The sequence below is a fragment of the Physcomitrium patens genome, chromosome 2, assembly GCF_059467195.1.
Source record: "Physcomitrium patens ecotype Gransden chromosome 2, ASM5946719v1, whole genome shotgun sequence".
NCBI lineage: Eukaryota > Viridiplantae > Streptophyta > Bryopsida > Funariales > Funariaceae > Physcomitrium > Physcomitrium patens.
Genome location: NC_143411.1, coordinates 6,627,750 through 6,640,068, shown reverse-complemented (window position 1 = coordinate 6,640,068; position 12,319 = coordinate 6,627,750). Strand labels below are relative to the sequence as shown.

At 29.8% G+C, this 12,319-nt stretch overlaps 1 protein-coding gene across 4 annotated transcripts; it reads right to left on the bottom strand.

Annotated features, from left to right (window-relative positions):
* Positions 1-236: 236 nt before the first annotated feature.
* On the bottom strand, positions 237-2,294 carry LOC141045067 (glutamate decarboxylase 1-like). Of its 4 annotated transcripts, none has more exons than XR_012216987.2 (4): positions 1,667-2,294; positions 982-1,215; positions 580-779; positions 237-465 (listed from the first exon to the last, which is right to left on the bottom strand). XR_012216987.2 is itself a non-coding variant. In XM_090244687.1 (2 exons), the coding sequence occupies exons 1-2, from the start codon at positions 1,102-1,104 to the stop codon at positions 693-695; spliced, it is 210 nt and encodes a 69-aa protein (XP_090100813.1). In that variant the 5' UTR covers positions 1,105-2,294; the 3' UTR covers positions 237-692. The 4 variants fall into 4 exon arrangements, 1 of the variants encoding a protein (XP_090100813.1); XR_012216988.2 differs by having other exon boundaries at positions 2,049-2,294; XR_012216989.2 differs by having other exon boundaries at positions 982-2,294.
* Positions 2,295-12,319: the final 10,025 nt, after the last annotated feature.

The following is a 12,319-nucleotide window of genomic DNA, read 5'->3' as shown; positions in this document are numbered from 1 at the left end:
GAGTCAGCGGCGAAGTATGCAGGAAGTGAAATGCAGTGCCGCGGTCACGGTGGTGGCGCAACGCAAGCCGAAACACCATAGCCACCACACCCAGGCTCACGAACGCACTCACTCACTCGAAGAAGCACGCTCTGTCTTAGCTTGAATATTGTAGTACACCACAAGTATAAACATGTGATCCTACTTGACATCATCATGAAAAGTACACCATAAATAAATAAATCTATGGACCATAATTCATGGAAAAATATAGTTTTACTTGGAAAACATAAATGGTTTTCAATTGTAAAAGACTGTAAAATTCTACATATTTTCCATAAAACATACAAGGACTGCACACACGCAAATCGTGTTCTCGTCGCAGAGCTCGACTGCTTAGAGCGGGTCCATAACGTAGTAGCCTTCCTTGAGCTTCACCTCGCGGAGCTTCACTTCGAAATATCTTGTGAACCTTTCTCAACACACCTACCGCAAACCAAGACTCGGATTATTAGAAGTACCGAACTTGCGATTGAAAGTTATTGTCTTCCTCCAGCAAGGACTGATCATGTAGTTGACATCAATCCACAACAATTTTACCTGCACATTATCGCCGGTGACCATGTTTGGTTTATCCCATGGGAGTCCAGCTGCTTATCTCTCATTTGCCATTTTCTCTTGAATGCAAGACCGGCAAGCATGATGGCCTCTACCTAGCCAACTGTACCAACTCCTACAGCTTGTTCTCCCTCTTCAATTGAGGCATTGAACATTCGAGCTATCATATTCACACATCGTTCCTGAGAACAATCACTTCCCTTTCAGTTCAGAGCACACTTCTATTGCTCGAGAACGACCTTCAGCAGAAACGGTCAAATGACACAGACAGACAGGGGGGGGGGAGCAAGCTAACGAAATTTCCACTTTAACAATTTTCGGTTAGTGCAATGCACAGTAAACAGTGGTCTGAGGTGTTCCACAAGCATCAGCCGAAACGCCTACATTGCTTTTGTCAACGGACTGAGAGGTTCTAATCTGAAGCTCAGTAGTGATGAAGTATTCATCAATGTCGATGTAGTTCTTATTGAGAGAGCTCATAATAAGTTTGTCGCTCTCGGGCGCCATCTATGTCATCACAAACGAAGCCAAATTCAAACGGGGGTTGCCGTCTAACATGAGCTGGTCGCTGATGATCTGATATGTCGCATCCTTGGGTGTTTCCTGCTTATGGTGAACCTTCAAGAGAAACAATGTTGAAAATTGGGTCAATACCCATAACATGTCAGGTCTCTAAATAGAAAGACCTTAAAACACACTAGATACAGGAACAAGCGGGCTTCCCTCCTCACTGTCACATAAGATCATATATCGTTATACATGAATGCAAAACATAACCATTATCTAATCAATGTGAAACTCAGCGGCAGCTTAATCTCGCAAACCAAAATTTTCTTTGTTGTGTGAAAGAGTTGAGCCAAGATGCTCTTGAAGGTTCGGCTCTCTCCTCTGACGATTCACATCCCACAATCTTTGCAATCATTCTTACTGCACGATATCTGAGTAACAGCCCTTATACTACTGAGCACAACTTGAAATCGTAGGCAAAAGTCAAAACAGGCAATGACGAAGGGCACGCGTCTTTCAAAAGCTTGTTAGCGAGGAGAGGAAACTCGCTCCACAGACTCACTTTGGGAGCTCACACTGTACATATCTAGAAGCAAACGTGGAATCGACAGTGTCTTGACCCTGTTGCTGCTTCACGCTTTTCACAGCCGTCAACACCATCTTCTTCAACTTTCTTTGTCCCTGCCAGTAATCCCAAACCACCCACACGGTGCTATTCTAACTCTCACTGCAGCAACGCAACACAGATGCTCTGATCCACACATAAACCTCAAAAGCTTATGCAGACCACATCCAAGTTGATCCAAGCTACATGCCCAGAACAGAGACACCCAAGAGATAAAGATAGGATAGTTTGGAGTACTGAACGCAATGTAGTCGCATGCTATTTTTACAGCCCCAACCTGCAAACAGTTCATGGCAGTTCCAATTCATTTGTTCCTCACCATTTCAACGAATGTGGGCAACATCAAAAACTCCACAAGTATTGTCACAACCGGTACGCTATTTCCAGGATTCAGGTTGCAACTTGTGAAGTTGCAAAACTGTTCATCAACTATAAAATGAGACTCTACAATGTGAGCTTTAAGAACTGGGTTGGTAGTAGACCCATCTGGCTACTGCTAACCAGTCTAGTGATTGTGCAAGAGACACCAGTTGCTCAAGTTCAACAAATCTCTCGGCTCAGTTGTTCGGTCCCTTCCGAACCGTGTTATTTTGCGTGCAAATCAATTTCCTTAAGCTGCACTTCAATGTTGGAGTGTTCACTGAGACACGTCATCAGAATTGATATTTCTTAGTTTCATCAACCATGTTGCTCTTCACCCTATGCATTCCAGGTTCCAAGGTTGATCCCATGGCAAAAGCACCATTGAGTAAAATAGTCTAAGAAAGTTTTGATGCTTGCAAAATGTTGCACTTTAGTATTATCTATAGATTTCATTGTATAAACATGTTATTTTGATTTTTATTTTTAATAAAGTGTTGGAATAGGCTTTCTATAGTTTGGAGATCAACAATTTTTAAAATTATGACTTCATTGCTAGTTCATTTTTTATATGTTTATGATTTTATTTATTTAATTATATATTGAAATATATCTAACAAATATATAGTTATGTATATATATATATATATATATATGAATAATTACTTGATACCTGTTTATATATGCAATCTAAAGTAAATTATATATGCAATCTAAAGTAAATTTTGATAGTATAATAATGCATAATATTTTTATTGATTTTTTAAACAAATCTAGGTTTTTAGCAAGGGTGTTTGTAGCTTAGGTGGGCTTTAAAATTTTGGTCAAGATTTTATAGTAGCACTATTATATGGTTGGTTTTAGAATTAAGGTGCTAGTATTATCCAAGCAAGACTCAATTGTAAGAATTACACTATAACTTGCTTTTTAAAATGAACAATAGATTCTTTTAAAAATAAAATTGTGTCTTAATTATTTTTTATTTTAATTATTATTATTATTTTTGTTTTATATTTTAAAAAATTGTGATACTAAATTAATTTAAAATATTTCTAAGAATAAAAAATTTAAGTTATAATAACTTGCATTCTTTTAATTTAATTTGTATAAAAATATAATATTATTTTTTAGAAGCTACATTTAGAAAATATTTTCAAGAAAGAATTGAAATATTAGTAATGGCTTTGATTTTTATATATATATATATATATATATATATATATATGTATGAATATATCGATATATATATATATATATATATATATATATATATATATATATACATATATTAAAAGGTAATTTATTTATTGAAAACTTCTAAAATCATGGTACTTAAGTTGATAGAAGAATTTTAAATACAAAAAAATACTCTACAAAAACTTGATATATGATAAATTCTCTACAACCTATATGATAAATTATACATAATTTATGTATTATATTATATATGAACTTGGTGTAGTACAAAATTATAATTGAAATCTTCCAAATGTATGTACTTACCTAAAACCAAACTACTTAACAACCTACTTGAGACATTGATGTATATAATATAAATTCAAAATATAAAAATTTGTCAAGCAATTCTTCAATATTATGTAAGCCACAAATGTAAAGGGAATCATAAGAAATGATCCAAACTTAAAGACTTAAATGGCGATGAGGATGTAAAAGGACTTCTATTTTGATAACAAAAAAATAAGATGTAATTTTATTGTCACTTCTACTATTGTTGGCTTGTAAGTGCCATTACAATTGTTGATCTATCTAGGGCAAAGTTTAATAGCTAACACTTCTAGCACTCATCCATAATGAGCACATTATTTAATACTATTTGTAACAAATTATCACAAGTATTAATATAGAAATTGATGCTCATATACCACAAGAACTTCAATTTATAATATATTACCTCAAAAATCTCCACCAATTACTTTGCATCTAAGAACATAAGTACATTTTAAGACAAGAATAAGAAAAAAAATGAAAGAACCATAATTTATCTTAATTAAACTTAAAATATAAACATTTAGAGGCAACAACAACCTACAAATATTAACTCATTAGAGATCATTCATAAATAATACTACTTATCATGGATATATATACATATTCTAATAAATACCAATATAATTAGGTAGAAATAGGTAAAAGTACATAAAAATAGATTAATTTCATAATACCTTCTAGAAAAGCTTCTTAGAAGCTTCATAGATGCTGTTTTGACTTTACATGTATTTGTAGTTGATTGATAGATTAAAAACTTAGTCAACAAGTTAACCACGTGTTGATAGTTTATAGAACAAACTAACTATGTGGTGTAAATATAGAAAACTTGCCTTACAAGCTAAGATACATATCTTGTAAAGTCAACATATTTTGGAAGTCCTATACGACATCGTCACATAGCTCTTAATTAAGAATATATATGGAGGCAAGAATGAAGCCTTCTTCATTCTTATCAATGCCTATTTAGTCTTTAGTCTTGTTTCAAGACTTTCTAATCTTCTTATTTTTAGCAATAGCCATTCTAATTTAATATTTTATCATTTTTGAGCGACTTTCTAGTTCTTTTCAATGATACAAGAATATATTGAGGATTTTCTTTCTTTGAGACTCATATCCTTGATAGTTTGAGAAGAATGCTAACTTATTATTTCTATCTTGTTTTAAAAGTGAGTGAATTATTATACTTCTATTATTATGTTTTAGAAGTTGCGGACTACCTACCTTTAAATAAATAATCTTGTTTTCTAATATCGATCTTTTTCTTAAAAAAAATAGATTATTCTTCTTTGTGGAAATTTTTATTTGATATTAGAGGTTGTGGATTATTCTCCTCTAATTTAATTTTTTGAATTTTTTTGAGTTATCTATAGAAGGATAGACTATAGATGCTATTCTTAGCCAAAGAAAAAATAGATTTGTAACTATTGTAGATCTTCATGAACTTGTCGACACTTTAAGAGTAGAAATCGTACGTATTTCCAACATGAATTATAGAGGTACTATTTCTATACTTATAGAAGAAGTTTAGAGTCTATGGCAAGAAATTGTGTAGGTGAAGGAAGCAAGTAGATTAACCTCATAACCAAATCTAGGAAGCTTTTCTTCTACAAGTATGAAGGGAATAAAGATTAATATGCTTAAGAAGTTTGATAGACCAAGATCAAAATTTTGAGGATTTTTGCTATAAGTCAAGCTCTATCTAAGATTGTATTTCTTCTTATATCCCAATGGATTTACTTAAGTTAGATTCATAGGTATACTTCTATCAAGAAGTGATCACATTTGGTTTGCATCTTTAATAGAAAAAGAATTGTAACTCCTTTATGATTTGAATTCATTTTTAGAAGTATTTATGGTCACATTTGGAGAATGTGTTCAAAAAAGAGTAGCCAAGAAAAAGCTCTTAACTTTATATCAAAGAGCACGGTCAACCATCATATATGCTACTAAATTCTAAAACCTCGCTTGCAACATGGATTGAAATGACAAAGCTTTTATAAATCAATTTTGATATGGTTTGAATGATAATATCAAAAATTTGTTGTTGATAATATTAAAGGCAAAATTTTTGGAACGATTTATTGCTCAAGCCATTACATGTGACAATCGATTATTTGAAAGACATCAAGAACAAAGACTTAGGAAAAGAAGAATAAATCAAATAATGATGGCAGTTCTTAAGTTTTCAAAAACTCATACACCAAGACTAATACTAATGTAAACTGATACGATACATCCCAAGTTTCTCATAGACCAAGAAAAGACTTGACAATGTTAGGAGGGCTTATGCTAATATTGTAGAGAAACTAAGCACACTGCTCAACATTATCCAAAGAAACAATGCAACCACAAAATGAGAAGCATGGTTGCCAAAGAAGACAATGTATTGGAAAAAAAGTTTTTTCAACTATAATAAGGAATGTGCAACTAAAATCTTGCATAATTCCTAATAAAGATCTTATTCTCTCTCCAGATCCATCACCTTGTTTTATAATAGAAGTTTAATTAGGACCAAAAAATCACAAAGGCTTTGTTTTGAAAAGTATTAGATTCAAAGTATTAGATTCAAGAGCTTCAGCCTCTTTTATAGACAAAGATTTTGTCAAAAAATAAGAAATATCTTTAGTCAAGAAAATTAAATATATACATGTAGAAGTCATAGATGGTTAATTGCTATTTTCTAGAGATGTTATGCAAAAGATTGTTCCTTTAGATGTAATAATTAAAGATCATAATAACATAATAATATTTAATATAATAAGATCTTTGTCTAATCTAATTATTTTATGATTATCTTGATTAAAAAAATATAATCCTTAAACACATTAGATTTTTTATAACCTTAATTTTTTTGATAGTTTAATCTAAAATCTTGTTAGTTAAGTAAAAACATATAAGTCTAATACATCCAAATCCTTACTAGTATAGCAAAAAGATTATTTTTTGCTATCAAGTGGTATTTTTAGCTAATATCAAGTTTTCTAAGATATTTTTGAAAAGAAGAATGTAGATATTCTTTTAGAGCATTGTCCTAATGATTTTTTATTGATCTTCACAAAGGAGCTCAACCACCATTTGGATCAATCTATAGCCTATCAAAAAAATGAGTTGGTTGCACTCAATGAGTACATTGATGAGAACTTGGCTAAGAATTTCATACACCATTTTAAATCTCCAACCAAGGCTCTTATCTTATTTGTGAAGAAAAAAAATGGATCTTTTGGGATGTGTATGGAGTAGCAAGAACTCAATACGATCACCATTAAGAATATATATATCTTGTACCTTTGATTTCAAGACTTTTTAAACAATCCAATCAAGCAAAGATCTACACAAAAATAGATCAATAAGGAGTATATAATTTGGTATGTATTAAAGAAAGAGATGAATGGAAATCCATCTTTCAAACTAGGTATGGGTATTTTGAATATAATGACATATCTTTTGGACTCACAAATGCAATAGCTGTTTTTTAACAACTAATGAATGATGTATTTTGTGAATTTTGTGATGATATTTTGTGATGATTTTGGACATCTTAATCTATTCTAAGAACATAAAAGAGCATAAAGTTCATGTTTTTCATGTATTACAAAAACTTAGAGATGTATGATTATATGCCAAGTTAAAAAAGTACGTATTCTATACTACTCAAGTTGATTTTATAGGATACACTATTTCCAATGAAGGATTAATGATAGATCTAAATAAGGTCCAAACTATCATAGATTGAAAGATTCCAAGAATATTAATGGACATGCAATACTTTTTGAACTTTGCCAATTACTATTGAATCTTCATTAAGAATTTTTCTCAAATTATAGCTCCACTTACATGTTTGACTTATAAAAACAAACTTGAGTAGAATAAAGAAGCGAAAGCATCATTTGATGCTTTAAAAAAGGAGTTTACTTTTGTACCAATCTTATATTGTATTGAAATTTCCAAGGTATTTTTTTATAGAAATACATGCATCAAACTTCACCTTAGATATACTATTATCACAAGTAGGAATAGATGACAAACTCCATCTAATAGCTTTTTATTCCTAAATTTTTTCAGTAGCCAAGATTAATTATGAGATCCATAATAAATGTAATAGGATATTAATAAGATAATTATATAGATAATTAAAACTGTAGAAGTTTTTAGAATTAGAATTAGGTTAATAGTTCATATAGGACCTATCATAGAATATTCTAAAAATGATTTAAGGTAGTTATTTAAGTAGGGCCTACCATAGAATCTTCTAGAAGAAAGCTTAGGATAGTTATCTAGGTAGGATCTATCATAAAATCTTCTACAAAAGAATTTAAGGCAATTATTTAGATAGAGCCCACCACCTAAGAATATTCTAGAAAGTCTAGGGTAGTAGGCTTAGATATAAATAGGATTGACCAAGGGTTTTTAGAGCATCTGGTCAAGTATGGCTTCAGATCCTTTCACTTAATAAAGTTTGGTTTTACATCTTTTCGTTCAAATCTGTTCTGTTTTATTTCTATTTGCTCAGTTTTGTCTTTCATGTCTTATTTTGTTTAGTTTTGTTTAGTTTTATTCTAGTTTTTCTTGTCCTAATTTGTGATGAGGCCTTATGTTGTTGTAGATTGAAAGGATCTTGGATTTTTGAGTTAGATTAGTCTTATTTCAATAAAAATTTCCTTACAATTGTGGATTTATTTGAAGAATGGTGTTATTATTTAGAAGATGCTTTAAATCCAGTCATTGTGTATAAAAATTACAAGAACCTCAAATATTTCATGTTGACATGTGTTTTGAATCGTTGCCAAGCTTGTTGGACCATGTTATTATCAAGATTTGATTTTTAAATCACTTATTGATCCAAAAATCAATAAGGTTTGTTACATGTCCTTTCTAGATGTTCTTATCTTGTACCAAAAGAAGGAGATGCATCTTTTGATCAACAAAAAATGATTCCCATGAAGCCAAAGCATTTTCACCTTTAAATAATAAAATCAACATTGATTGTTGATTCAACCTTTGTTGAGTAAATTCAATCAAGCATGTCTTTTGCTCTTCTTATCTATCATATGAAAAATAATTCTTCTAAATCTCATGATACTTCAAAGTTCAAGTTCAAGAACAACCTACTATATTTCAATAGATGATTATACATTCTAAAGGGTGGAGCACGATTATGTGTTCTTCAAACTCATCATGATTTTTTAACAACCAAACATTTTGGATACAACAAGATTTTGGAGCTAATATCAAGAGATTTTTAGTAGCTTCAAATGTAAAAGGCAGTCAAAGACTTTGTATAATCATGTAATATTTACTTAAGATTCAAAACTCCTTGCCATTGACCTTATGGACTTTTTCAACAATTATCTATTTTAAAATAACCATGGTCTTTTGTTTCTATGGATTTTATCACAAATCTTTTAGTCTCAAGTTAATATGATTTTATATTTGTAGTGGTAGATTGTTTTATCAAAATGGAATATTTTGTATTATATATAAAATATATTACAAGTGAAAAAATGGCTAAGTTATTTTTAACAATATCTATCACTATCAATGATTGCTTAAAGTTATTATATTGGATAAGAAAACTCAATTTATATCAAGATTTTGGAATTTTTTTTTTATGATTTTAAAGATGGATGTAAAGCTCTCTTCGGCTTTTTATCTTTAAATTGATAGACAAAAAAAATGGGAGAATTAAGTTCTCAAGTAGTACTCAAGATGTACCATCAACTATCATCAAGATGATTGCACAACTCTTTTATTATTGGTAGAGTTTACATATAATAATTTGATACATTTTTCCACTCAACAAACATCTTTCTTTGCCAATTATGGTTATCATCCACAACTTGATACTTTTGACTTTTTAAAAGTTAATAATTCTATAGTGGAAGATTTAATAAATTGTTTGTCAAAACTACATGCAACAATGAAGGCGTAGTGAAAGAGAGCTCAAGAATGACAAAAAATTAATATAAATGCATATCACAAAGAACAACCACAATTCAATGTGGGTGACAAGGTATGGTTATTTTGTCACAATATCAAGACTACTTGTCTTTGTGACAAGTTGGATTATTGTAGGCTTGAACCTTTTCCAATTAGTGAATAAGTCAATCTTGTTGCTTATTGATTATATCTATCAAAGTCTATAAAAATTCATTTTATATTTTATGTATCTCTTCTTGAATCATATAAGATAGTGAATATCTTGAAAAGAAGATAAATGATACTTCTTCTTGCTACTTATTCCTATAGAAGTCGATAATAATCAAAAATTTGAAGTGGAAGAAGTCTTAGATTTAAGGCAGCAATTAAATATGTTAGAATATCTTGTTCATTGGTATGGATGTAATATTAATGAATGCGTATGAGAGCTAGCTAAGAATCTTGCAAATGCAACAAAAAAATTGAAGCTTCTCATTGATGGCATCTATCAAAACCAAGATGAAGAATAACACATCTTTGGTATAAAAGAAACAAGATCCAAAGAAGATAACACTGTACTTTCTATCCTTCTTTGTAGCTTCTATGTATTTGTAATACTAAAGAGATAGAAAATCAATAACCAATAGATTCAACTTAAGAGCTTTCACTTACTGACTTATCAGACGAGACATTATAATTGTCATAACCTTCAAGATGACATAATCAAGATGATGATCCTCAAGAATTACATCTCTTTCTTTGAATAAATGGCAAGATACAACATGTTTGATATCACAATCTTGGAAGAGACTACCAATGTTTGGTGATTTTATTAAAGATAGAAAGAACTCCTGATGGTGTTCCAAATATTTTACTTAAAGAAAGTTACAAAGGCCTCAACAATGACCAAATAATAGAGTGGTCTTCTCGCCTTGATATGAGACACTATGAATAGCTAAGAGGACCTATCAACCATCTTCAAAGAAAACAAAGATCATAGTATGTGGCAAATACAATTTGTCACATCTTGGATATCGTCAACATATAAAGATTGCTCCTTATGGAACTCATCCCTGGAAGAGAGAGATAATGTCATGGATATACATAAGTACTCAAGTAAATACCTATATAATCAAGTAGAAATAGATAAAAGTACATAAAAGTATATTAATTTCATAATACTTTTTAAAATAGCTTTCTAGAAGCTTCCTAAAAGCTTTATAAATGATGTTTTGACTTTACATGTATTTGTAGTTGATTGGTAGATTTGAAACTTAGTCAACAAGTTAACCACGTATTAGTAGCTTACGGAATAAGCTAATTATGTGGTGCATATATAGAAAACTCGTCTTACAAGTTAAGATACATGTCTTACAAAGTCAATACAATTTGGAGGTCCTATAAGATATTTCCATATAGCTCTTAGTTAGGAATATATATAGAGGCAAGAGTGAAGTCTTTTTCACTCTTGTCAATGCCTTTCTAGTCCTTAGTCTTATTCCAAGACTTTCTAGTCTTCTTATTTTTGACAATAGCCATTCTAATTCAATATTATATCATCTTTGAGTAACTTTTTAGTTCTTTTCAATAATATAAGAGTGTATTGAGGATTTTTTTTCTTCAAGATTCATGTCCTTGACACTATTTGAGCAACAATTAATAACCTATAAAAGTATTTTTGACAACTTATGGTGAGAAACAATAGTATAATCTTTAGAAAAACTAAAATTAATACTACTTGAGATATGATCAAGTCGTAGATTAAATCTAAAGTGATTGGTAGTCAATCCAAAATTAAGTAGCAGATGAAACCATTGCATTATTGTGAATTGCAAATGCAAAGGAATTATTAGTATTCTTTGAAATATTAAAAAAATTATAATATTTTAAATATTATTTATTTTTAATAATTTTTTTCATACAACAAGTTCTAAAGAATATTTGTACAACTTGAGGTTGAGTATTTAAAAGAATATTATAAAAATATATTATTATTGGATGTAGTCTTATTCTATAAAGAAAAATATTTTGTGATGCATGTGGTTTTTGCTCACTTAACTTATCTTCTACTTTGTACCTACTACATTGTCTTATTTTTAGAATTGATATATTTAAATTTATTAAGCCTCTTAGAAAGTTGTATTATATATATTTCAAACCTTGTTAGCTCTATTTGAAAATTCATCTAAGAGCATGGCTATGCAAAATTCATAGAGAATGTAGAATAAAAAACCTATTCACTATTGAATTTGTACTAATGAAAATTTGAAATCCAACCAAGTATGGATGTATTTGACCTTTTTCAAATTTCATGAACTTTATATGTATCATTTCAAAATTAATTATAATTATCATACGATTTATTTCAATAAGACCAGATCTTTGATTTTGAACTCCAATCTAAATCAAAGTATTTATAGGAGTATTAAACATCTTTGTCTTAATATTAATTTTTAAGATAAATATCTTTAGAAAATTAAGTAATTGAAATTTTGGAATATAGATTCTTGTAGTTTATAAGTGCAAAGATCATCATAGGAGCTTACTACCAAGGTTTGTATTGTGCTTATTTTTATTTATCTACATGCAAATAGATAGTTGATGTGGCAACCTCATAACATATGTGGTGATAATTATTATCAATAATTAGTGATTTTAGAGAGAAAAAAAAAGAAGCGATTAGAATAAGATTAAAGATAAAAAATTATTCAAAGTAACTTATTATTTTTATATTATTATAGAAAATCAGAGAATAAAATATTAATTAAATTAAGAAATAGTTTAATAATATATTAAATTTCTGAT

What these genes read in the sequence shown, in the direction of transcription:
- LOC141045067 (XM_090244687.1), bottom strand. Translation starts at nt 1,104, where the DNA reads ATGGCGCCCGAGAGCGACAAACTTATTATGAGCTCTCTCAATAAGAAC. An exon ending in AGTCCGTTGACAAAAGCAAT is followed by an intron (nt 780 to 981) that starts GTAGGCGTTTCG and finishes GATTGTTCTCAG; the next exon opens with GAACGATGTGTGAATATGAT.